The 27,791-nt window shown below is 34.3% G+C and overlaps 1 protein-coding gene across 2 annotated transcripts in view; it reads right to left on the bottom strand.

Moving 5' to 3' along the window:
- The window catches only part of ATF7IP (activating transcription factor 7 interacting protein), a 129,703-nt gene that overhangs the window by 78,011 nt on the left and 23,901 nt on the right, over positions 1-27,791 (bottom strand). For both annotated transcript variants that reach the window (XM_032644189.1, XM_032644188.1), the window contains exon 2: positions 412-1,961. In XM_032644189.1, the coding sequence (XP_032500080.1) occupies positions 412-1,954 (1,543 nt within the window). In that variant the 5' untranslated portion in view covers positions 1,955-1,961. The remainder of the gene's footprint in view (positions 1-411; positions 1,962-27,791) is intronic.

Consider the following 27,791-nt stretch of genomic DNA (forward strand, 5'->3'; position numbering starts at 1 on the left):
AAATAAATTAAACTAGTAGGCTTTTAGATTCAGAGTTATTTGGTTGCTGAGTGATAGCATGAACAATTGCTAGGATTTTGATCAATTATGTACTGGAAATTGTTATATCATGGTGTTAAACTGGTCCATCTTATCTCTATTCCCAGTCTATAAGTCCCTTATGGGCAAGTGCAAAATTTTCTACTTATTTTATCTCCCTCCTCAGCACTTCACACAATGCTGCTCTCAGAGTGGTTCTCTGTAATTCTAAATTCTGTGAAGTTAAGAACCTATGAAGTTAAGAGATCATTCTAGTCACCATCATTCTCAACTTTCTCTGTAACTAAAAGAAATTTAAACTTTAAGAGAATGTTTTACTAAGCAGTTTATCAAAGCTAATCAAAATCTTTAGAATTTAAATAATATGCTAACCTGGAGAGCATGTCTCATTTTGTGATACAACTTCAGACTCATCCTTTTCACCCGAAATATCCTCTTCATCAGAGAGGACCAAAAAGGCTTCTTTTGGCAAACTCTCACTACTTTCTTGTTTAGATGGTGAACCAAAAGAACCTTCCATCTTTTCTTCCAAATCTGGATTTGTCTCATCAATTGGAAGGAGAGAAGCTTTAGAAAAGCAAGTAAGTTCATCTTCAGCAGGTGCAAGCTTTTCCAAAATAGGAATGATTTCATCTGTCTCCATAGAATCTGTATTTTCTAAGACATTCTCATTTTTGTCATCTTTTATAACATTTTCACTAATGGTTTCTGCAAGGTCTGCAGAAATTTCTTCTTCAGTCTTTTCACTTTGGTCAATCTCAATACTGCTAGATATAGCTTCCTCTCCAAGAGCAGATTCTGTGATAGCATCTTCTTCTATCTTCTTTTCAGGAGACACATCTGAACAAATAATTGTATCATCTGTTTCTAGAGCTTCTGCATCAACATCAACATTACTATCAGCTTTATTTTTCTCATCAAATGGGAAAATTTGATCTAACTTCTCATCACCTCCATTTTTTTCAAGAAAATCATCACCTTTATTGCTACTAGGCTCTGTACTATCAGTTTCAGGAACTGGTTCACAAACTGGTACAGAATTTGGTTCAAAGGTGGGATCAAAGACTGACTCAGAAGTTGGTTCATCAGAAATTGGTTCATCGGAGGCTGGATCACCAGAGGCCGGATCACCAGAAGTTGGATCACCAGAAGCCAGATCACCAGAGCCTGGATCATCAGAGGCCAGTGATTCAAAAGCATGATCACCAGAGGCTGGATCATCAGATGCTGAATCACTGGAGACCAGTTCAGTGGAGACCGATTCACCAGGGACTGGCTCAACAGGGACTGGTTCATTGGAGACCAGTTCATCAGAGACTGGCTCACTGGAGACCGGTTCACTGGAGACCATTTCACTGGAGACCAGTTCACCAGAGGCAAGATCACCGGAGACAGGATCAACAGAAGCAGGATCACCAGAGGTGGGATCACCAGACGTTACTGCTTCAGAGGCCAAGTCTCCAGAGGCAGAATCTCCAGATACCAGACCTCTAGCAGCTAGTGCACCAGAGGCTGTGTCAGCGGAAGATGGTTCAGCAGTCAGTTTAGAGGCTAGTTCAGGAGTTATATTATTAGAAGACACAGGTTCACACTTTAAATCATCATCCTGCTTGTTTTTTACATTAACGTTTAAGGTAGACGGTGTTTCTTTCCATTCTGATTTACTTTTTTCGGGGTCAAAACAAAGCTCTTCAATGCCATTCACCTCGTCCTTGTCACTAATATAATCCATATTTTCCAAAGGCGAGGTTGGGTCCAAGTCTCCATTTTCATGGTTGCCATTTAACAGCTTGACATCAGTTTTCAACAGTTCTTCTTTGACCTTGTACACTGCTTCAAGTTGTTGACGATCACTCACTCGCATTGTTTTTCGAGCCTTAAAGACTTTTTTCTGAGGTTCTTCTATACTATCCATTTTGAATCTGTAAAAAGAGAAAGAGAAAGACAGAGTTTAACAATTGAAACCGAAGCCACCTAATTACAGACTTACTGCAAACTGATCTTATAAGCAAGCAGCCCTTTATGTAATTTTGAAATAATTACATATAGAAAGCATAATGATCCTTGCTGTGTGTCATTTTTCACATTTACTGAATTTATATAATATAAAATTGATAGCAGATACAGTTCACAGGAGATCAATTACTAGGCAGTATTAGGAAAAAAGTGACTAATTTCTAGTTTTCATTCTCAGTAAGCTAATGGATTCACAGAGTCCGGAGGAGATAGCATTAAAAAAAATACATGAAGTAAAAAAGTAGCTGTCAAAGGAAAGATAAAATTATAAGAGAATGAAAGCCGTAGGGGAATGGGAGAGAGGTATAGAGATAAGGGGAAAAAAAGAAGGGAGAATTAAGGAACGTAAGGAAAGATTACATTTGCAACCAGGAATATCTAAATTAACAACTGTAAACACATTAATAAGAGATTACTATCAAGAAAGTGAAAAGACACAATAGAAGGAAATACAGTCAACCCTTGAACAACAGAGGTTTGAACTTCATGGGTCCTCTTAAACTTGGAATTTTTTCAATAAATACATACTACAGTACTACCTGAACCACAGTTGGTTTAATCTGTGGATGCCAAGGGACAACTATAAAGTTATACGAGGATTTTCAACTGTGTGGAAGGTCGGCCCCCCCTTAACCCCCACATTTTTCAAGGGTCAACTGTATTTACAAATCATACATTTGCAAATAATGTATCTGATAAGAGACTTGCATCTGGAAAATATAGAATATAAAATATTGTTGCAGTTGAAAAGTAACAACAAAAAAACCAATTTAAAAATGGGCAAAGGACTTGAACAGACATTTCTCTAAAAGATACACACACAAAAAAAAAAAGATACACAAATAGCCAATAAGCAGGAAACATGAAAAGATGCTTAACATCATTTAGTCACCAGAGAAATGTAAATCAAAACCAAAATGAGACAACAGCTCACACACACCAGGATGGCTATATCAAAGAAAATAATGAATGTTGGCAAGAATGTGGGCAAATTGAAACTCTCCTGCAATGGCAATGGGATTGTAAAATGGTGCAACTGCTTTGGGAAAACAGTCTGGCAGGTCCTCAACATGCTAAACATTAATCATTCATTTTTAATCTTTCCCTTTTTTTGTAAGTGTATGCATGTAAAGCTATAAATTTCCCTCTAAGTGCTGTTTTAGCTGCATCTTACATTTTAATGTGTCATATTTTTCATTGTTATTCTATTAAAATATTTCCTAATTTCCATTGTGATTTCTTCTTTCATCTGTGAGTTACTTAAAAGTATGTTTCTTTAAAAGGTAATACACTATGACCATGTGAAGCTCATTAAAAAAAATACAAGGTCAATTTCATATTAAAAAATTAAGCAACATAGATTTACGAGTGAGACACGAAGCATTATAGCTTAATATTATAGGCCCAACCAAGATGTCCACTTGATAAAAATACATTAGAGCCCTAAGCCCTAATTCCTCAAATTGTGACCTTATTTGAATAGGGTCTTTGCAGAGATAATCAAGTTATTAGGGTGGGCCCTAATTCTGCATGATCAGTGGCCTTATAAAAAGGGGAAAATCTGGACACACACACACACACACACACACACACACACGGGAGAACGCTGTGTGAAAAATGGAGTTAGCCACAAGCCACAGCTGGGAGAGAGGTGTGGAACAGACCCTTCCTTAGCTTCCTCAGTGGGGGCATGGCCCTGTCAACACCTTGATTTCAGACTTCTAACTTCCAGAAATGTAAGACAATACATTTCTGTTATTTAAGAAAAAACATTTTTTTCAAGCAGTGTGATTTACCACAAAAACAGAATATAGGATGAAAATAAACAACAGATCACCTCAACAGACACATAATATTCATTCATTTGACAAAATTCAACACTGACTCATAGTTAACTCATTTCTGAGTTAAACTCTCAGAAATCTAACAGAAGGAAATAACGCAAATCTAATAAAGATTATCTACAAAGAAAACTGCAGATATCATACTTAATGGTAAAATAAGATCAGAACTAAGATAAGGATACTCTCTATCATTGTTTCTGTGTTAACATCTGGTCAGTGCAGTAAGGCAAACAAAAGACTTGGTCCTAGAGAAAGACAATGTTCCCAGTCTATAGTGGAATAAAACAAACGTCCTGTAAGGACTAAGATATACAGAATCAAGAATATTAATTTTACATTGGATATTCACTTAACATCACCATTACCAGTAGGAATGATGTTAGGACATACTTGCTTTGGTTGGAGCAGGGAAAAAAGCAGCCTCGGAAGTCTGGGAACTTATCTAAGGCTCAAAGCTCAGTGTTGTTATAAACTGATTTGATGCTTATAGCTAAATCATGTTGGACATAAAGCGACTTCACCATTCAAATTAGACAACGTCACTGTGCAACCCAGCATCCCGTAAAGTACTAAACATCTCCCTCTCTGACATCTCTCACTTTTTTATCAATTGCAGCTTTATCCTCGCTGTAGTTTGTCCTCCCTATAGATAACAGTTGCTGAGATACACAAGCATAGAATTGCCCCTGCTTTCTGATAGCACCTAATACAGAGTAAGGCTCTACTGCCTCAACCCCCACCCCCAAAACCCCAACTATACTATAACTGAATCTTTTACCAGGTTTTTTTCTAACATCCTCCTACTGATATGCCTCGCTGTTTCCCCATGGTGAACATTCTCTCTCACTGCAACAAATAATAAACCCAACTTGTTCAATTACAGGTGTGTTCTTGGTGTTCCACTGTTCCTCTAGCTGAAAGGCAAAAAACTATGGCCCAGCCTATTTGCTGGAGGCCAATAAAGCCCGAGAACCAACCATTTTGTCACAGTACTTCTAGACTGTGGCATAAAATCTGCATTCATTCTCTTACTTTAAGCCAATTACTTATATTTCTTGGTCTTTCTAGGTTTTTAATTTAAATTATGGAGCTGAGTGAAACAATTTACAGAAATTACCTTAAAATTGAGAAGAAACGTCAACGCAAAATTATCATAGGCACTATTTTAAGGGTTATTAACTGCAGCTAAAATTTAAACTTAAAAATTTTTCCCATCTACCATCCATTTGAAACTCACACTAACTGAAAAATTTTCTGCAAAGATAAAATGCAAATTTTTTAGTCACTTTTCCTTGCTGACTCCAAACATACAAAAGGATTAAATTTACAGTACAAGGAGTATGGTTACCCTTTAAATATTTTCAAATACTAAACTGCAATTCTTTTGGACTTTGACCTCATAACAGCCACATTTCTCAACCATTATGCATAAGTGGCAGTTATTGCCAGTCGCAGTAAAAGCAAACACTCCTCTTTTTTAAAAAAAGTATATTTTCATAATTTTTAGTAATCCCATTAAGAACACGAACTCTGCAAACAGAAACATGGATTTGAATTCTAGCTCTCCGATATACTATGTGACAGACGACAAGTTACCTAGCCTTTCAATGTTTAGTTTCAGCCACCTTAAAAAGGGAATATCAGTACCTGACACAGAGGTTGTAATAATGATTAAATGAGATTCTATACATTAAGCACCTAGAAGGTAGTAAGCACTCAATACATGTTATTATCATAATTGTCTATGTATATTCACAATGGCTTTAGGCATAAACTAGAGAATCTGAAACAAATTTCTCTTAAATACTTCTGGGATTTTTTGTATATGAATTAGAAAATCCAACACGCAAACACCACGTTCAATGTTAATAGCCACCACCAAGTAACATTTAATAAAAATAAATGTTATCGAAGCAAGCTGGTTTTATCAACAAAACTGCCATTCAATTCAGTACACTAAAGGACTACCTATACAAAGAATTACAGAATAACTACCACCTATACCCACAAGGGTGCACACTACAGCCATTTACAAGATTTTTTATGGGTTCTACGTATAATGAATAACAGACAAAGCAATAAGGAAGTAGCATGAACAACCGTAGCATGAACAACCAGTTCAAACTAGTTCAGCCATATCTATGCAAACCAATCAGCAGTTAAGTTTTTAAAAATCTATTTTGCATGAGCAATGTATATTTAAGAAAGACACACATTAGAGAAGGGTGTGTTTACCTGAAAACAAGTCTCCATGACTGTACTACCGGAACAAAACATTTCTAAAGATCATTTTAAATACTATCATCTGGAACTGAGACGCCATTCACAAAACTATTTGACAAAAGAAATACTACTTTTTTAGGTGGCAACACTAGAATCATGAAGCTCTCACAAGACTGTAATTTATTTTCACAGGAAAAAGCATTTATATTTTACAGCAGAAAATGTCTGCCATATCTAGAAGTAAATGTGTAAAACGTGATGAACTACTTTCTCCTGAAAACATTTTTTCATGAGAAAGACAGTAAGAAAAAAGTGCTTTTAGGTCCTTACTCTACATATTCAGATTCAAGAACTCTAGGGAAATACTATCACTATAAAAAAAAAAAGAATCTTTTTCTACAGCATTAACAAGGATTTCACCTTTACTTAAGGAATTTACATTTAAATAACCAAGAAGGATGTGTTATCTGCAAATAAGTCTCTATGGCTTGGAATTTTTTTTTTGAAATTTGTGTAAATTATTTTTAAGTAAAGCCCAATGAGCCTCTTCTTCTTTAAGTGAAACCACTATTTTCTTCTCTGCTTCATCCCCCTCCACCCACTCCCTTCACACTCTTCTTTCTAGCAAAGAGATTATAGCTATGAAACAACAAAGAGAAGTATTACCAAAAGCTGCAATGTCTTAGCCTAGTCTGCCTGCTCAAAACGCTCAAGAATTTAAGTGGCTATTCAAGAGCTGGTCACAAACTCAGCCAATCAGTAGCCAGCATTCTGATTCCTGCCCAGCAACAGGAGACAGACAATAAGGTCAGAAAAACATAGTTAAAACCTGGATTCACAACACTTCAGAGAGGTTCTTTGTCTGATAAAAGTAACCTAGAACATAATTGCAAAGAATTCTAAGTGCATAATATACATTAAATATATCATATAAATAAATTAAAATAAGATAAAAGGTATAAATCTTATTTATTTTCATTTAAAGAATGTTTCCAGAAATATAAATCCATTCCCCACCTGGGGAATCAGTCAAACATGGACAATGCATAACACGAACATACTTTTCTACATAACGGGTTAGAATCTGCAAAATTCAAATGTAAATTTCTTTTTAAAATTCCATAGTCCTTAATGTTTATAAAACATTTATACGAAAAATCCAGCAAAACCTTAAATCCAAACAACTAACAAGATTATTTTCACACTCACCTACCTCTATTGTTACAGATTTCCAATTCCAAAAATTAATTGTGTTCTGGACCCAAAAAAGGTTTACTATGGATAGCATTATAAAGTGTTTTGTTGTCTACTGCACTGAACTGATTTAGTTTGATTCATCTAATGAAATTAAAATATGATTCTTGATAACCTGTATTAAGTGTTGTAAGTACAATTACTACATTATTTTCTCCTTAACTGCCCTTGGCAGCAGGTTACAAAAAGGTTATGAGCTCTCCCCTTTTGAAGAAATAAAGCAAATGTGTATATTACATAGTAAATACTCATGTAAACTAAAGGCAAATTTTTCCTATATTACATCATTCTACAGTCCTTTAAATGTAAAATTATAAAATAAAAATAGGAAATCTGTCATCAGAATTTTTTTTCTCAAATTTACTACCTATAAAATTTTCTTAGTAATAAACAAGTTTTTTAAATAAACGTCATGTTTTTCTCCTTCAATTACAGATAAACCCTGTAATTTTTCAAACACACCCAAGAGGGAGCTTGCTGCAGCAATACTCTTAGTTTATATAGTCTCCCCATAGGAAAAATAAATCAGCAGCTGCTTGAATGCTTCAGTCCTGTGAGAGAACTGAAATTCACTGTTTGATTGGCTCAAAGCCGTAGTTGCCTAAACCAATCAGACATCAGCATCACGTACCTTGCCCGGCAACAAGGGAAGCAGATGAGGGCAAGTGCTCTACCAAGAATCCAAACGGTGTGAAATTAAAGGTGAATGATGAAATTGACACATATTCGTAATATACCCCCAGATTCTTTGCTTCAATAACAGGTCTATGGTGGGGTTTTTCTGAGTAAATAAACAAGGATCTATACTACTGCTTTCCAAGAACTGCCTTAACTAACAAAACAATAGTACGTACCAGGACTGTTGGGTCAAAACACGCGCACACACATAAACACTGTGTTAACTCAAAGTATGGATACTTGATGAAGTGTATTTAAAAATAAAACTTTAGCAAAAATTTGCAAAATGTTAAGCAAAGCTACTTAAGTGGACTTGACACTTCTATCTTTGACACAGTTACTCCAATTAAATTCATGCTGTTAACTGACATTAGTATAACATTATTCTGAATAATGGGATGCTGAAAATAATTTTTATTCAGATCTGAGTTTGTTAAATGGCTTAAATAAATATTAGTCAATAGGCTTGACTAATAATGGCTTACTCCTAAAGAATCACTTTATGCTGAGGATTCCTAGCCTCTGTAGAGGCTCTGCTACTGAGTTCTTTAAGAATCCCATTGTCAGTTGAGAACTGTGTGATTTTACTTTGCACTCCTAAATTTTACTTGAGAATTCTGCAATAGTCCTGGCAATAAAACCATAAAGAATAATCAGTGTGTTGCACGGTAAATGTTAATAGTCTGCGTATGTTTACTGCCCATTAATGAAGACTGGTGAAACTGCTAGTGCAGTGATTCATCCTCTTGATACTTATCTGCTCAAATTTAGTATACAGACTTGCTAAATTTTTCTCTTAAATACTGGATATCTTGTCATCTCTGTCAATAATTATTTTTCTAAAACTGTAGTAAAACAAAATCACTACTTCTGTTAAAAATCCCACAAAGATTTTCATCTTGTTTCCAAACTTCTCTCTCCCAGCCACTCACAAAGCACTGGCAATATTTACTTGAGGATCCAGAGTCCCTTATAGTTCACAATTCTTCATTTCTACTATGCTATGGTTCTTCTCTCACATGCATAAAAACACTGTCAATAGCTATCCTACCACACTTTAAAAAACATTAATTGGTGAAATCTGTTCCTTACCTAATACTCACAAATTCAGTAAAGTATTGAATGTTCATAATATTTGACACAACAAATAACCCCTTCTGCCTGTCATCAAGCTAATGATATAAAAATATGTAATGGAATATCCCCTAGGAAACGGAGTTTGCTTTACCAACAATTCCTTGGACAAAGCAGGAGCAAATCAATATTGGTTATGCACATCAAACCAGAATGGTCACTACTGTCTAACTTGTTGCATTCACTGATATTGATCTTTTGAGAAATTCTAAGGTAGTCTACATGAAAAAATGCAAGATACCTTAAAATCACTTCTCCAAGTGCATTCTGGGGATCATTCTGTTATACAGGCAAAGTCAAATTAATTGACCTGATCCAACAAATGCAATTTTAGAACACACTTACCAAATTACACCCCCTGAGAAAATTAGCCAGTTATCCATCAGAGCCCTACCCACTAGCTTATCTCACTCACCAAATCCCACCAGCAATGAGTAAAGTTACAGAAGGCCATGTATTTTATTTCCTCAGGAATTTAAGAACCACTTGTCCAAAATTTTTCACACTTTACCTGGGTGAATTACAACACCCAGAATGATTTAAGGACAAGTTGAAAGATGTAAATCCTTCAAATGCCGGGAAATAGCTTTTACTTTCCTTATTGACCCAACCTAAGTTGAAAGAACGGAGAGCTTACTTTCTGTGTCAGTCAGCTTTCACTAGGTGATAATGCAGTATGAAAAAAAAATTTCATTGGCTAATAACTAAGATTCTTCTTCATTCTAAGTCATAGGCTGAAGGAGCAGCAACTGTTCCCCCACCCCCTGCAATTCTAGGTCTTGTGGCAGAGAGAAAATCCACAATGACAGAACCATACAGTATACAATGGTTTTAAAGCTTTTTCTTAGACATAGTACTTACTTTCTTAGACATAGCACTACTTTCACTCACATTCCATTGGCTAAAGCCAAGTTAGACATTAAGAGGGTAGAGAAGAAAAAAGCTCTCATGGGGAAAGACTTCACGTCACATGGCAAAAGGCAGGGATATATAATCTTACCAGAACAAGAATAACAGTGAGCTATATAATCTACCACACCTCAAAAATACATAATTATAAAAGCTTAGCACAACAAAGATTTCTAAACTAACAAAACTGAATCTACTCCATGTTCCAGCATTACCATAACAGTTGTCATAGGATAAATCACCCAAACTCTCTAGATTTCACATCACTCAACTGTAAAACTGAGGTTAGACCAGATGGTGGCTAAGTTTGATTCTAGCTCAAACTTTGTATTATTCTACTAATGTCTAGCTATACTGATGCTCTTTTATAATTAATTTTTCATTATGAAATACAGTGAACATGCAAGATATAAAGCCTGATATAATGAACACATGTGTACACATTATCCAGATAAATTAAAAACAAAGCCCTCTGTGTAACACTACCAGATAGCACGCTCCTCCTTCCCCATCCCCAGCTCCTTAACACAAAGATAAGCATACTCTTGCATTTGATGTTTATTATTCCCAGGCATACCTTATACTTTTTCTATAAATTCCCTTTTTCATTAATGAAACAACACACCTTAAAGGGATAAAAGGAACTGACATTTATCACGGGGTAATTATATGTCAGGCCCTAAACCAAGGCATATTCTTTTCCCATTTATTTAAGTGACAAGTTATACAAATTCAACTTTACATCTGAATTAATACATCAATAACCATGCTGCTATCATTCATCTCATTACACAGATAATAATTAACTTAGTAAGGTCAACAGACACCCAATTTCAGCATGGAGTTGTCTCCACTGCATATGAACATTTCTTATGCATTTCATCCTTTAAATTTTGCAACCAGGGAGTGTTCTAGCGTTCAAAATGCTAAGCGATAAACTATACTGTATTTGCCACAATTTTCTTCTCTATCTCTTTGAAAATGGAAGAGTCATTTAATATAATTGCTAAGGCCCATCCACACGGTAAATGAGTTCTGACAGTACACACTCAATTTTACCACCCTGCAGACTGGTTCATATATTAGCTCCAACAGTATTACCAAGAGGTTCTTAAACATTCAAGTATTTTTTAAAAGTAACTTTTCATTAAGTCATCCAAGCAAATAACAACAGAACTCACTCAACAAACCACAGAGTTTCCTCAATCTGATACAGAGCATCTAAGAAAAACCCACAGCTAACATCATACTTGATAGTGAAAGACAGAAAGCCTTCACCCTAAGATCAAAAACAAGACAAAATGTCTGCTCATACCACTTCTATTTGGCACTGACTAGAGGTTCTAGCCAGGACAATTAGGCAAGAAAACGAAATAAAGGTCATGCACCTTGAAAACAAAAAAGTGAAACTACCTCAACTTGCAGATGATAAAATCCTGTACATAGAAAATCCTAAGGAATCCACTAAAAATTGTATTAGAACCAGTAAATGAGTCTAGAAGGTTGCAAGATATAAGATCAAGATATTAAAAAATCTGTTGTAGGGCTTCCCTGGTGGCGCAGTGGTTGAGAGTCCACCTGCCGATGCAAGGGACACGGGTTCGTGCCCCGGTCCAGGAAGATCCCACATGCCACGGAGCGGCTGGGCCCATGAGCCATGGCCGCTGAGCCTGCGCGTCCGGAGCCTGTGCTCCGCAACAGGAGAGGCCACAGAAGTGAGAGGCCCGCGTACCACAAAAAAAATAAAATAAAAAATAAAAATCTGTTGTATTTGTATATACTTGCAATGAACAATTTAAGAATGAAATTAAGAAAACAATTCCATTTACAATAGCATCAAAAATAATAAATTTAATAAAATGTACAAAACTTAATACTCTGAAAAACTACAAAACATTGAAGAAATTAAAGAAGACCTAAATAAGCAGAAAGATAACTTAACCTCTTGAATCAAAAGTCTTAATATTAACATGTCACTACTCTCGAAACTGATCTACTGATTCAAGGCAAAGCCTTGGCTAGGGTTGAGGGTTGGGGAAGAAATGAGGAATGGCTGCTAAAGCGTACAGGATTTCTTTATAATGTAATAAAAATGTTCTAAAATTAATTGTGGTGATGGTTGCACAAGTGTGTGAATATTTCAAAAACCACTGAGTTATATACTTTAAACGGGTGAATTGTATGGTATGTGAATTACATCTCAATAAAGCTGTTTTTTTTAAATAGCAAACTAGAGTTGAGTATTTTTTCATTTATTTTTAACCTATGACTTTTACTGAGTCACACTTTCATGATGGACAAAACAACTATACCAAAAGAACTGAGTACCGGTTCCTACTTTAGGGAATTTACATTTCTAGGCCAACAAGTATACATGTAATTATACTAGTGATAAAGGGCAATATACAGAAAATAACAGCAATCTTGTTCTCCATGTGTTCATCTTAGATAAGCCAATTACTTTTTTCCCCTTTCCTAAATGGGACATAATTCTATGATGTTTATCTCACAGGATGGTAATAATGGGCATGAGATAATCATATGAGATAAACGAACAGAACAAATTTTATCAACAAAAACAGTACCGAGCACGGTGCAAATGAACACTCCAGGTACATATACGAATAAAGTCTTCCACACACGGAAAATGCAATTAACCATCTTTACCAAAAGGACTAGGAAGTCTTAAGTGAAGCAGGAGCATTTCCTTTTATTATAAACTGGCACTATAATCAAAAGGCCTTACACGTAATTAATGATAATATTTATAAATGAGGTATACTTACTGAGCTTTCTGGAGTTACATAAAGCTTTGTCACATTTTATTAATACTGTCTTTATTCAATATGAAGTGTCTTGCCACTGTATTTACCAGTACTTTACATGTATCTTTCTAGAAATAATTATTAGGGGAGGTAATGGGGGGATGGGTAAAACAGGTGAAAGGGATCAAGAGGTACAAACTACAAGTTATAAAATAAATAAGTCACAGGGAAGTAATGTCACAGCACAGAGAATACAGTCAATAATATTTTAATAACTTTGGTGTGTAACATATAATATCGAATCATGTTTTATACCTGAAATATATAAAATTGTAAGTCAACTATACTTCAATTTTTTAAAAAAAGAAATAATTAGTATAAATTGACTGAAATACCTATGTTTAATGATACACTTTGGCACATCTCATCATGTATTTAGTATAAGATTAATACATTTTAAGTGCCCAAGCTTCGTCGTCAGAAAACATCTTAAAATATGCTGGTATCATTATGACGTACTTCAGAGGTCATTTAACAAAAGAACAAAAAATAAAGTAAGTAACCTGGAATAATATTTATGAGCTACACAGTGTCTGGCATATAGTATACACTTAGTAAATACTGACTAAAAGAATAATAGGCTATATACATACAACTAAAATCAAAAATAATTCTTAAGCGAAAAAACTAAATTATTCTTTATAAAGCAAAGGTAGTAATCTAGAATATTTCTGACAGAATTGCAAACTAACATGCTGGCATGTTCAAATACAGCAGGTTTACATACAAAGGTCAACCTTCCTTTGAGGAGTCAAAATGCTTATTTACTAACAAAAAGTAACATATGCCTACTTACACAAAATGCTGCCTCTGACAGGCTGCAATACAGAGCACCATTAAAATTAATCTAATCTGACATGAGAGACATTTTTCAAGGCTCATAAATCTTGTTTAGATAGTTGATTTTACATTTCAAAAACTAAAATACCGTTTTGAAAGAAATCTACTTTTGCTTATTACTACATAATGATGAAAATCCTCTAAAATAATAAACATACCCCAAAGGAAAACCCCTGCAGCCATCTTATCAGTTCTCTCACTGCAACAGAAACTGAAATACAATTTGCATAGTCACTGTGGTTGGCTAAAGAAAGCAGGTTCATGTAACCAATCAGAAAGCTAGAAATTGGGCAATCATAAGGGGAGAAATTTTTAATCTGCCCGGCAACAGCCTAAAAATAGAAACAATATGCTAGTATGAATCCCAGAATAGATGTGACTAAAAGAACAAAACCACCAGCAAAAACCCTTTACTTTCTTGGGGAAAAAAGATGCACCTTGCATTTCATCATCTAGAATATTAAACTTGCAACTTTTTCTTACTAAGTGGCAGTTAAAGAAAAATGGATGCTAAGCTAAATTAATGGGCCACTTTCAAGTTACATGCCATTATCCATATTATTTTACTTATATACATATGTGTGTGCATGTACATGTATATTTAAGCATTCTTTTGTCAGGAGAAAAATTAAGCACTTTAATCATAGTTCTTACATCTCTAAACCTCTAAAAATCTCTCAAATCTGAACACCACTGCATTTTTTCTTATCACTTTTCCCCTGCAATCATTTGAGAATCTTACTTAAGGGTAAAAGACTATTTACTGTGTATTAAAAATACAAAGATTAAATAATTTATCAGAGCAGATCTCTAAATAGGGTGGGGATTATGCCTTATTTATTTTTGACACAAACTTGTTCCAACATACAGTAGTGTCTTCCATATGGTAGACATTCAATAATCGTTTCCTCAATCAAACTAAAACAATTCCTGTCAGTGAGGAAAACAAACCATCTTATTGTATATGTCAAGTAAAAGTTAAACATGTAAATACATAATCTGTAAAATACTGCTATCTTTGGTTTTTCAATTTTGTCAATTTGTGGGATAATATTAAAGTTGACAACACTTGACTTTTCTTATTCTGTCACTCAAATAAAAGAATGTTTTTCATCATTCTAACTTTCCAACCTAAGTATGCTTAGTATGCATGTTTCCTTGTACATAACAAATTTACTTTGGATAAATTTTAATTCCTAAAGATGGCAAACAATGTGCAGTCTAATGTAATAACTATGAAGATTATGGGCTACTGAGGAATGACCAAATTTAAAAATAAATAAATAAAAAGAAAGTAAAGAGAAAAGGAAAAAGAACTTTTTAATTCCAAAAATTTAAATTATAGCTGCTGAAATGAAAGGCTGGTTAGACAATCAAACCATATTAAAACAAATGCTATTTATCAAATTTCATGTTCTATACATTTCTTACATCAAACCCTCCATCAGTATGTTTTAGTGATGTAGTAAATTAACTTGAAAATGTTTTCTTTGGTCAAAAAATGAATTCATATATTTGATACTAGGAAAGTCTTAAAAAGTTCTTATGAAAATTACATGTAAAGGACTTATTTTAATAAAGCTTAGAAACAATGTCTCTAAAACATATAAGAACGCAGAACAGCTTTAAGTAACAAAAAGAGCTCCTGTGAAGGATGAAGAAACATCAAATGAGCAATCTATTGAGTAGTATATCCTTTTAATCTACACATTTAAAGATAGCTAGATTTTAAAATTAAGCTTAACCATGCCTTTTTTTTTAACCATGCCTTTTTAAAAACATAAATACTATTATTTTAAACATTCGTCTGAATGAAAAGTAACAGCTTATTGTCTTCACTTTTCTTAACGTTGTATTCACGTGACTTCGATATACAGATCTAACTACAACTGTATTCACATCTTTAAGATAACTTAAATACTATATGTACATAGATCTTGTTTACTTATTTGAACAAATAAACTATGATCCTCATCACAAAGGAAAGCAGTATGAATTAACCTATGAGTTACAATTAGTGGGGAGAATATAACAAATGGGTCAAAATTTGATAACAAGGCACAAAAAGTGGGAAAAAGTATTTTATAATTCCAGATATGTAAGTCAAATATCCCTTTAGATATACATCTCAGCACTTCATATTTTCTTAGGTATTATTTAAAGCAGTTATAATACTTTTTAGTTTTACTTACACTAGCCAGTTTCATTTCAAGAGAACAGAAAAAGCATGAGGTTTGCAGAATATTATTCAAAGTAAACATTTTATCACACACCAATAGGAATTTTGGGGGGATTGAATAATCAATGGCACCTTAGTGTTAAAAATTAGTACAGCAACTAAAATGCCCTGGACAAGTTTAGATGCATTCCAGAAACATCACCCTCCATCTCTCCATTCTCTGCCCCATCTGTAGACCCTCCCCTCCAACAACCCACAGGAATTTAAAATGTCAGCTGAGAACCAGATGTTCTTGTGGCCCTAGCCTATGGGTACAGAAGTCTAACTTTAATAACAAATATAACTAAACTAAAAGAAGAAACCTAATCTTCTTTCATATCCCAGAGGAAACTCAAATTCTTCTTTGTACCTATAATTTTTCTCTTCTGTAGCAAAGCAATATTGCTAGTATGTTATCCCTTTGCAGCTCTAACTAAAATTCTATTTACCACAACTTTTTGAGCTGATCTTATCTGCAAATCTGTATCTTTCTTCAGTTAGAATTTCAGAAAAAAAAAGTTATGCTTTTGATAACAAGATCTCTCCTGGGCATACAACTCAGAATGGACCAGCACCCCCCGCCCCCCAGGGAGCAAAAAAAGAAAAATTACGTTCCCAGTCTGAAATCTTTCTGGCAAACTATACGTGAGAATATAATCTACTTGCTTCAGGCAAATGTTCCTAAAAAGTTAATACAGGTTGGGCTATCAGAAGCTACTATCAAAAGTTTGTGATGTATTTTAAGAAAATACAGAGTTCCTTTACCCAAAACCAAGGATTATCACTTTGTTTCCTCTTTCAGAACCTAATAAAATCTGCAGATCTCACCAAAAAACACTATACTTTGGAAACTCTCTTAGCTTCTCTCCTCTTAACCATCAGACCAAATGAGCTGATGTTTTCCACACATTCTATGAACATACAATTGATAACCACAAACATACTGAGATCTCATGTTCTTCTACTCTCATCTAAATCAGTTCATATTAGTTGTGCTTATTACTGAATTCAGTTGTATGTTTCTACTTTAAATTACAGAATACAATTAAACTTCGTATAAACTGATGAAACATGAATGCAAAAAAAAAAAAAGCTGTTAGATCTGTATCGGTAAGAGAATAATGCAGAAAAAACACAGATTGGAGAGATTTGGGTTAGGCAAATCATTTAAAATCTTCAGGTCTAAAGTTTTCCATCTGGAATAAATGGAAAACAAATTAGAAGACCTGCGAGAATACTTATATTTTGATTCTTAAATAAAATTTTAATAAATTCCACTCTGAAGTCCACTGCTCTACTGAGAAATGGCGAAGATAGCTTGGTGTATTCATGCATTTATCAAATGTCTACATGGTCACTATTAAAGGACAATTTTTAAGACACTAAAGAAACAATGTGATTAAAAGTATAAAAATATAGCCAAAATTTAAGTGTTACAACATGTAGATTTTAACATAAATGTGGGAAAAAAATATAGGCAGTAATACTATGTGTGGTCATCTTTCCACATGAATGACCATGAAACTTAGGAGAAGTACTCTATTTTCCATTAACTACCATCTCTCCAGTATAGACTATTCAATCCTAATAATCAAAAAAAGGCTTTCAGATGTGTGATTACAAATAGGACCTCTACAGAGCCCTTACTGTCTTCCTGATAGGGTTAGTACACCCAAGTTTTATGAGCCAGATTTCTAAAAACTGACCCTGCATAAAGAATAACTCAAATTTAAATGGGAGGGAAAAAAAGAGTATGCCTTTCTTACCAATCTCAATTTCAATTGCACTTCTGCTCATAACCCTATTTATAATTCAGTTAGTTACATCCACAAGACTTCACAAGTAGTTGCTTAGAAACAGCAACACGCTGAGTTCAGGGCTACTGGAGATCTGGCTGGCTGCCACATAAAAACATTTAACTGAGCCTAGAGCCTCCAGAATTTAAAAAAGAAGAAAGGAAAGAAAGGGGGAAAAAAAGGAGGTGGGGGATAAAAAAAGCCCAAAGAAATACAATGATAAATGCAAGCTCTTTTCAAGGGTTCACAAATTCAGAATCAAAGACCTTATTTTGGTATTTTCAAATATTTGTTATATTTCTCTAGGAAATTTTTTATCATCTTTTAAATGTTGGAATAAAGAGTCTGAAGCTATTCTACTGGAGAACAGAAGAAATGTGATTAGCCACCTCACTGTTAATGGCATAACAACTGACTCAATAATATACTGTGCAAAGAATAGCCCCAGTCTGTAGGAAAATGACTGAGACTTCCTACGCTAGATCTTGAAGGCCCAGAGACAAAAAACTATAGATTCTCATCAAAGCACTCTATCCCTGTAGGCCTGGTTAAATACTAAATGAGAAATGTTCTACCCCAAACTGCACTGTTTTTCCATTTTAAACACTTCTAATAATTAAAAACTTAAGCATATTCAGAAATGTATTAACAACCTAAAAATTAACTGTCATTTTTCAACAGAACCTAAAAAGGCACTGAATATGTTTCAAGACTCATTTACTGATAAAAATGAAAATTAAGAACATAAAGACTGCTCCTTTAGCTGACAGTGGCTACTTCAAACCAACAGGAAACTTCACATTTAGTAGTAAAACACCATAGGCATTTCCACTAAAGGCAAAAACAAAAGTGTAATACTATATTCACACATTTATTGTTCTAGAAATCCTGACCAAAGCAGTAAGAGTTCAAACAAAAAAGATATAAAGAAGAAAACATTTAATTCAGAACAGCAAGAAAAAAAGGTATCTAGAAACATTAACATATAAGAAAAAGATTCGTGAAGCTATGAAAATATGTGAAATATTAGAACTATGTTGGGTATATGACTCAATGTAGAAAAATATCAAAGGCACAGAAAAGTACTACAAGTAACCACACGTTTTGAGAAATACGCGAAAGATAAAAAACATAGTGGGGTTGCACTCCGGCCCTTCCCAGCTGGACCTTCCTTCCCTCCTCTGCTCGCCCTGTCTTCTGGGAGTGCTGATCTGCCGATCTTCAGATCTTCCGTGCACACCAGGCACTGCACTCAGTCAGGGTGCCTCGCACGTGCTGGTGGGCTGCAGGTGGCCAGCTCCAGGCTGCGCCACCGAATAGCTGGGGCTCGCGGCCCGGGGTTGGGAGGCAGGTCTACTGCACAGCGCAGTGGTAGAGGAGCCGCTCCCAGTTTAAAAAAAAAAAAAATAGCGTAGTGGTATGGAATTAGTTCCCAGAATAAAAAAGAACATCTACTAGTGAATAAAAAGGACAAAAAATTCAAAAGAAAAGTAAAACAAGAATCAAACAAGTAACTCATTAAAATAAGTTAGAAAAAATGTTCAACTTCAAAATAATCAGGGAAAGACAAAACAAAGAGAAAATACATTTTTTCTTTTACATCAGATTGGCAATTACTTATTGTTAGCAATAATGTACAGCAATGAGTAGCACCATACACTGCTGGTAGAAGACTTCACTGTCATAACTATTTTCAGGGGCAAATAAGCAGGAACTGTGCATCACTTTGACACACCAAAGACACTTTGAGATGTATCTTAAATACACTAATAATATGTTTTAAAAAGGTAATGTATCAGAATACCTACTGCTGCACTGTGCTAGCAAACAATCAAATTTAACAGCCATCGCTAATAGTTAAAAAAAAAAAAACTTCAGCATCCACAGTAAAGAATAAAGAACACTGGGCTTCCCTGGTGGCGCAGTGGTTTAGAGTCCACTTGCCGACGCAGGGGACACGGGTTCGTGCCCCGGTCCGGGAAGGTCCCACATGCCGCGGAGTGGCTGGGCCCGTGAGCCATGGCCGCTGGGCCTGCGCATCCGGAGCCTGTGCTCCGCGGCGGGAGAGGCCACAACAGTGAGAGGCCCACGTACCACAAAAAAAAAAAAAAAAAAAAGAACACTAAGAAAAGTAAAGAATGCGGTAGATCTCTTTTAAAGGCATGAATATTAAGTGTACAAGCAGCTACAGAATTCACAGTACTTAACAGTACAAACACTGAAACCAGATATACCTCTTTGAATATGTTATGATCACTTCCTTGTTAAGTTACCTGTCCAAGATACTTATTCTCTCCTTGCCTCAGTATCCTCATCTACGAAATTGAGACTATTATAATGCCTGTCCTCATAAAAATGTTAGGTGGATTAAATGAGAACGTAAGTAGAAAGTTCTCAGACATATAAGTAGTCAATAAGTGTTTCCAGTTTTTATGCAATTATGTTTTAAAATGCAAAATAATATACTTCTAAACATTTATATATCTCAATATATAATCTCTGAAATATCTCAAGTGATATTTCAAAGTCTGGAAGGATAAATGCCAAACTAGTTACAGCAGTTCATTTAGGGAGAAGACAGTAGAATATATAGACTTTCACTTAGACTTGCTATATCAGTTTCAATTTTAAAATGAAAACACATTCATGTGATTTTTATCTTAACAGTTAAGCTCATTCCACTTCCCCCAATCTCTTTAATGCTAATGCTAAACCAGGGCAGCAGTGACATTTATGAATGTGGAAAGGGTAGTGACCCACACAAACCCAGAAGAGACAGGGAAGGAAGGCTACCATTCAAAACACAAATTCCCAGCACATGCCATGAGCAGCAAGTACCACCTCCTTCACAATCACTTGGGTCAGCATCTACCCAACATAAAATAGGAAAACTCAAACACAAAAATGAGTACAATCAATTAAAAATTCAGCGTGGGGGGGTGGGTAAGGATTATACAAAGGAAAAACAGAAAGAAAGGAGGCATAGGGGATACACCCAGAAGCAACAACTTTCACCAAAGAGGATTTATAGAAAAAAAGAACTGAGAAAAAAAGGAGAGAAGAAAAAAATTCACAGATTCCCCCTCCCAAAAAAAAGTTTTCCATAGAAAAGGCCTACTAATTACCAAAATAGACTAAATTAAAGTAAGAAAAAAAAAAGTTTTTAACACTCAGACATACTGTGTTAAGATTTCAGAAAACCAATATGAATAAATACTAATATCTTAGAGTTTTTTAAAAAATCATTTTTAACTACAAAGGAATAAGAATTAAACTGACATCAGACTTGTCATCAGCAATACTGAATGCTAAAAGAAACAACAATATCCTCAAAGTTCAGGGGAAAAGTTATTTTTAGCCTAGAATCCTATTGCCAGAAAATCAACAAGGATAGAAAAACTAAAGGTATTACTTCTGAGCAAAGTCTGAGGAAACAGATTATTGCTAACATAATTATATAAAGATATACTACAGACTCAAGACAGCAAAAGGCCCTAGGAAGAAACTCAGATAAGGGAAACAGCAATGCTCCATAAAACAAGTAAAACTCATGGGCAGACCGAAATAACTGAGGACCCACCATCTTTAAAACAAATATTCTGGAATCAAAATCCAAGATAATTACAAAATGGGAGTTAATGGACTTAGAGATTGTGGAATATGGAACAAAAATAAAAAAAAACTATCATCTAAAAATAACTTAGGTTTCAAGCTGGGTTTTAAAATATAAATATCATCAAATATGTGCTATAAAAAAGAGACATACCTTAAAAGAGCATAAAACGTTGAGAACTAAGAGGTGAAAAATGATACATGAGGCAAATGCTAACCAAAAATACAAAAAAAAAAGTTAAGTATACATATAAAGCCTATATGTAACATATTAAAAAAAAAGTTCAAATTGAAAATCAAGTAATGGGACAAAAAAGATATTTCTAATTAATAAATGGTACAATCCACTAGAAACATTATCTTTGATGTATCTAAATAATATCGCTTCGAATAACATAAAGAAAAAACACGTTTTTAAAAATTCAGGAAAAGACTAATAAATCCACAAAGACACACCTTTTTCTAAAATCTACAGATAAAAACAAAAGTAATATTTAAAAATGCATTTCTCAATTAACATGCTAGAAAAACAGAAAAATAAATAGAATTGTATATCAAAAAACCCAGAATATGAATTTTTTATGAACAAAACCAACATACATTAATATTGACTGTGCATGTGGTGACAAGGAAATCATAAATTCCAAGACCACCCCCCCCAAAAAAATTCCCACAAGGCCACATTCTCTGGCCATAACATAATACATTTAGATAATAATGAAATGAGAGGGCAAGTTATCTCCTTATAAATTAAAAAAAAAAGAAAAACAAAACAACTTTGGATTAAGGAGGAAATCAGTGGTAAAAATAATAAAAACGACAAAGTATTAACAAAATACAACCCAGGGAATTCAACTAAAATGATACTCTGGAGAAAACCTTAAATGCACGTATTAATAAAAAAGCACAAACTCAAAAATGCTAGTAAAAGTTATAAACCCAAAGCAAGTAATTACAATAAAAATGGAAAATTATCATGGGAAACTCAATAAAACAGCAAGCAATCAATGAAACCAAAAGCCAGTTCTTTGAAAAGACCACTAAAAGGGGGAAAATATACCAAGGAGAATCTAAAGAAAGCATAATAATACTAGAAATCATGAAGAAAATATAACTACAAATATAAGGTAATACTCTTGGTTCAAATATTTAAGTATATTAAATGTTATCAATGGAATACATGAAAAAGACTGAGGGATTTTAACTTACCGCAAACTCAGTAAAATTCAACAGTGGGAGGAGGCTGCCAAAAATTTCAATGCAAAGTTAAACTGCAGAACAGAAGTACACAGTCAGAGGAAAGGGATATTTTTTAGTAATACATTTACTTATGAGCATCACAGATAAAGAGAGACTTTTAAGAACAGCAGGATAAACAAGTGGATGACCAGGCTAAAGAAGGACCTAGAACAATGTAGTGTATGAGGAAACGTTAGAAAACAGGATATTTAGCCTAGAAAACACAAGGGAATTTTAATGACTTTCTTTAAATAGTGCAGATCTGTCATGTAAAAAAGATAGATACACAGAGAAAGAGACAGACACAAGGTAGAGGGCAGGAACAAAACAATGAAAGGCCAATTTTGTCTCAAAATCTGCAAATGTTAATTTTTTTTCAGATATCCAGCAAAAGAAGGAACTGCCTTAAGAAATCAGAGCCTCTCTCTTCTGTCATTAGAAAGGTTGACGCAGAAACTAGATAATTACCTGTCAGAAATACCAAACAGTAGACTCCCATGCAAAGTGTGATGTTAGAACTACTAGATCACTTAGGCCCATTTCACTTTGAAGATTTCATAAGTCTACCCTGCTTGCTAAATAAATTTTGTTGCCTAAGAGGAACACAAAAACTAAAAATTCAAATTTTATCCCCCAGATTTTTGGATCACGCACACCCAACCTCAGCAGTCTCAAAGATTACACATCTTTATGCTCATGGCCTTTATTTTTTTGTCTTACCTGCTTCCTTTTAGGTTTATTTCTCTATAGACAGAATACTCCTCTGTCTTACTTTCCATCATCTTTCTCTTCCATGACCCCCAACTCTAATACCAATCAATAAATTCCTCTGTTTTTTGGTCTAACAACTCCTTGCCTCTTTACCTATATATATAAACCAGTCAGTCTATTTCCACCATCTTCCCAGCCCAATATACTCCTAAACAATGGCTCAAGAAAAGTCTGAAAGTATTTCCCAACCATGCTGTCCACACCAGGAGAACACATCCAACCTCATTCTTCCATCCAACCTCAAGCACATTAATCGAAATTGCTATATTTCTACTATCAGCATTTCTCCAATCCTAGTAAATTTGTTTACTTAGAGGAAATACACCCATAAACATACACTTTTATACTTCAACAGAACATACATTAAAACAATCATTTTAAAAATCCCAAGCAATATTGTCAAAGGGCGACAGGAAATAGTTCATGCCCCTGAAACATGAGTGTGCCTTCTATCACAGCTGGCCTCTAGATTTTTTTAAGTACTCAACTACACAGTAGTAACAAATGACGAGCTACCTTTCAGAATCTAGAGAACTGAAGTCCCACCTAAAACTAACACTTTCAGTTTGCAGAAAGAACCTGCTATTTAACTCCCAGAGAAGGCAAAGGCAGAGAACTGCCTAATCTAATTCATTTCCTCCACTTCTCTAAACTAGCTTCTCTAAACTACCACTAGAGTGGTAGCCTCTAAACTACCACTAGAGTGGTAGCCTCTAAACTACCATCCTTCATTTCATCCAACTTCCTCACCTCCCCACTCTCATCCCCCTAAAATTATTATTAGATCAATCAGTAATATATTTTATCATTGGCCATACTGATATCAGTATGCATTTCTTTATAAACATAAATCTTCATATCTTTACAGTAACGATTATATATTCTTTATTTTATATAGTTTTTTATTTCAATGAGATTTTTTTGTATGCAATTTTTCAGACATACAAAAAAAAGAATATAACAAATGCCTATGTACCTTTCACCTACCTTAAGAAATAAAATATTAGATTCAATGGAATTTCTAATTAACACACTCATGTTAGTTTTAAATTCTTAAATTCACTTTGTAAAATGGTGATACATTTAAATATGTGGAAATGGAAACAATGAGGGTGGTAGAGAAAACTTGACCATGTTATATATATATATATATATATATATATATATATATATATATATATACATTATCTAATGTATGTCAATGAGCCCCTTGTAAAAACATAAGCATTCTGATTTTGATGAAGTCAAAGGGGTACATTTAAACTAAAACTTTATAGTTTAGTAAGGTTACAAAATGTCATCGCTCCGTATGTACCAGTTGGTGTCACTACAACGGAGAACACAGTAACAGGACTATAATGATGAGAGACCTAAAACTGATTTCTATGTAATGTGAATATATTGTATGCATGAGTAATGTTCACATATGACACCCACTGTTAATTTCAATTCGAACCCGAGGAAAATTAGAGAAGGTGAAAATAATAGTTTTTTAAAAATCAAATCCAAATATGACATTCAGAATCTCCTGAAAATTAACATTAAACAATCTAGTAATCCTGGTATTACTAAAACTAAAACAAAGAAAAACTTCCCAAAGGTGAGAGACAGATGTAAGGCCTGAGGAGGGAGGAGAGGCAGAAGGGTTATCACAGAAAAAGGACCTGAATCTCTTACCTGTGGGCAGCTTGATACTGTGAAAAAGATTTCCTCTTCTGTTAACCACTGCTACTCAGTTCATCTGTATAAGCATTAAAAGCTAATGCAGATTTCTAGATCAGCCTTTTTGAGCCTGAATTCCTCTTTTGGTACATATTCATTAAAAATAATAATAATAATAGGAATACAGTAGATTGGCTACATATTAAAATTCCTTTCAAACAGTGGTTCACATCTGTTATGTAGTTTGTGCAGCAAACATCCCATCAGCCACAAAAGCCAGAAGACATCAGACAGCGTGTCAATGAAGCTCACAGAACACTCAACATACACCTTCCAAAGGACTGTTGCAAGTGAAGATGCCTAGAATCAGAATTCTTTTGTATGGCTTTCTATGCTGCCAACTATTAGGTTTGCAGCAACTGTGTGCAGTTAGGTACCTCCCACATATTACCCAATAGTATCAATAGGCATGAATCTGTAAAAGCAGAATAGAAACTTAAAAGGCTTATAGCTTCTTACTATTCCACATATTCACTGGCAATTGTTCAGGTCTCAGTATTCCTATTCTAATGCATCAACTCTGCTCTTTCAGTCCAAAAGGCTGCATTCTTATACATTCCAAACAGAAAATCCATGACACATATTATTTGCTGCCCTAGTACAGCCAGACTGCAGTTACAGCTAGCTGGCGCCAGAAAGAACAATTTACATAAAGCAGTCCTCATTTCATGACCAAACTAAAGAAGAATACTGCTGAGTAAACCCTCCCCCATTCGTTCCCCAACAGGCACTGACTGGTTCTAGAATATATCTAGTTATCTATTTATTAATATGATTAAAATCCAGGTAATAAGAAAAAATCAACTTGTAGTTCTTATATAACTGAAATCCCACCTCCACCCCACCAAAAATATTTTTAACCCCCAGAGATATTCAAAAGCCTTAGTTTATTTGTGGCATGGGCCACTATAATTACATAAATCCAATGACCGCTATTTTTAACAATCATTAAAAATATAAACTATAATTCATATTAGCTAAAAGCTGTCCTCATTCTACTCTACAGCTGCCTTTCAAATTTAACTAATCACTAAAATAGTAAATGATCATTAAATAGATGTGTTCTTAGAACCAAATTGCTTTATGTTTCACCAAATATAACAGGACAATACATCTTCAGGTATCACTGTTGTGATGTTTAAATAATTCAACATATTTACCACTAGTTAATACTACTAAAGCATGCACTGAATATCAAAACTCAGGCATGTTATATTACAAATGTCTACACAAGAACATATTTTGTGTGGTATATTCTTTTTTGAACCTAAATCATTTGTGTATTGTTTTAATTGGCCAGATCTGACTGGGCAAGAGTTGAATCATTATCTATGAAAGTCCTCTGTTTAAAATTTTTTTATAGTTACTTTATGACCTACTAATAAATAGTTCTATACCTCCACTTCTATTTTTCCACTACTTTATTGAGTTTAAATATATTAAATTTCATTTTCAAATAATAAATGCGAGACTAGTTTAGTGCCACATCTAAAATGGTAATAAAATGAAAAGTATTTAATACGCTAACTGGGGTTATCCAAAATATGTTCCTTATTTTTTAATCTTATTTTCAGCTGTCTTAAAACATAGGTCTTAAATTATCCCTATTACACAATAAGGATAATAAGGCCCTAGATAGGGGAATGATAAAGTTACATATCAACAGGAATTGGTGGACTTCTAATATGTGGATAATCTTAAATGTTACCCACATTATCTTTGATAAGCAGTAGTAGATTTCCTCAAACAACTATACTCTCTTCTTAGGATCTGTGCCCCCACCAGTGGCAGATGAAGGTACAGGGACAAATGCATAATAAGATGGTGTAACTTCACATAGTAGACCCTGTATAAGCAACACTTTGTGGGAGGAAAGGTCTTATACCAAAACAACAATTGATCATAAAATCTCAGAGTTGGAAATCATCTAAGTATTGTATTCCTTCCATTTTTAATTTTGCTTCCTCCTTCTCTCTTTCTACTTTATACACCCAACTATTTGAATAAAAGTACTTTAAAATCAAAGGACCTAAAATCCTTTAGTCCATCTGTTAATAACAAGTATTTAGATACTGTTTTTGAAAGTCAAATAAGTTAAACAATCCCCTCACAATGAATTAATCATAAGAAGCTCAAATTCTCTACAGCCTGCTTAAGTGCCAACAATGGAAGTTACCAATCTAGCTGAGCGTTTCTCAAACTAACAATGGTAAAGACCCAATGTTTTATTTCCAATCCATTACATACCAATATTCTTGTAAAATACAATGAAAATGAATTATTTGGGGAAAAAAGGCATATAAATTAAGCCTTTTTCTTATTTGATCTGATATAAAATTATTTTATTAGACTGATGTGAAATTTCTAGACACTTTTTCTTTTTCTAGACACTCTTAATTTCAGTTATCTAATGGAGAACCAGGAACAGATGAACTGATGAGAACTGACCTTGAACTGATCCACAGAACACATTCTGAGTAGGGCTCACCTAGGCACTACTTATCCCATCCTACCCCCGGCATTCTCAATCTCTCAGCATAAGCATCTCATATTTACTTCTCTCTTCCTTTTTTCCCTGCCCCAATGTAAACTCCTTGAGGGCAAGGGATATTGTATGCCTGCAATCAAAACAGTGTCTGGCAAATAACAGGGGCATAATAAATATTTGTTA

This window comes from Phocoena sinus, chromosome 10 (genome assembly GCF_008692025.1).
Source record: "Phocoena sinus isolate mPhoSin1 chromosome 10, mPhoSin1.pri, whole genome shotgun sequence".
NCBI classification, from domain to species: domain Eukaryota; kingdom Metazoa; phylum Chordata; class Mammalia; order Artiodactyla; family Phocoenidae; genus Phocoena; species Phocoena sinus.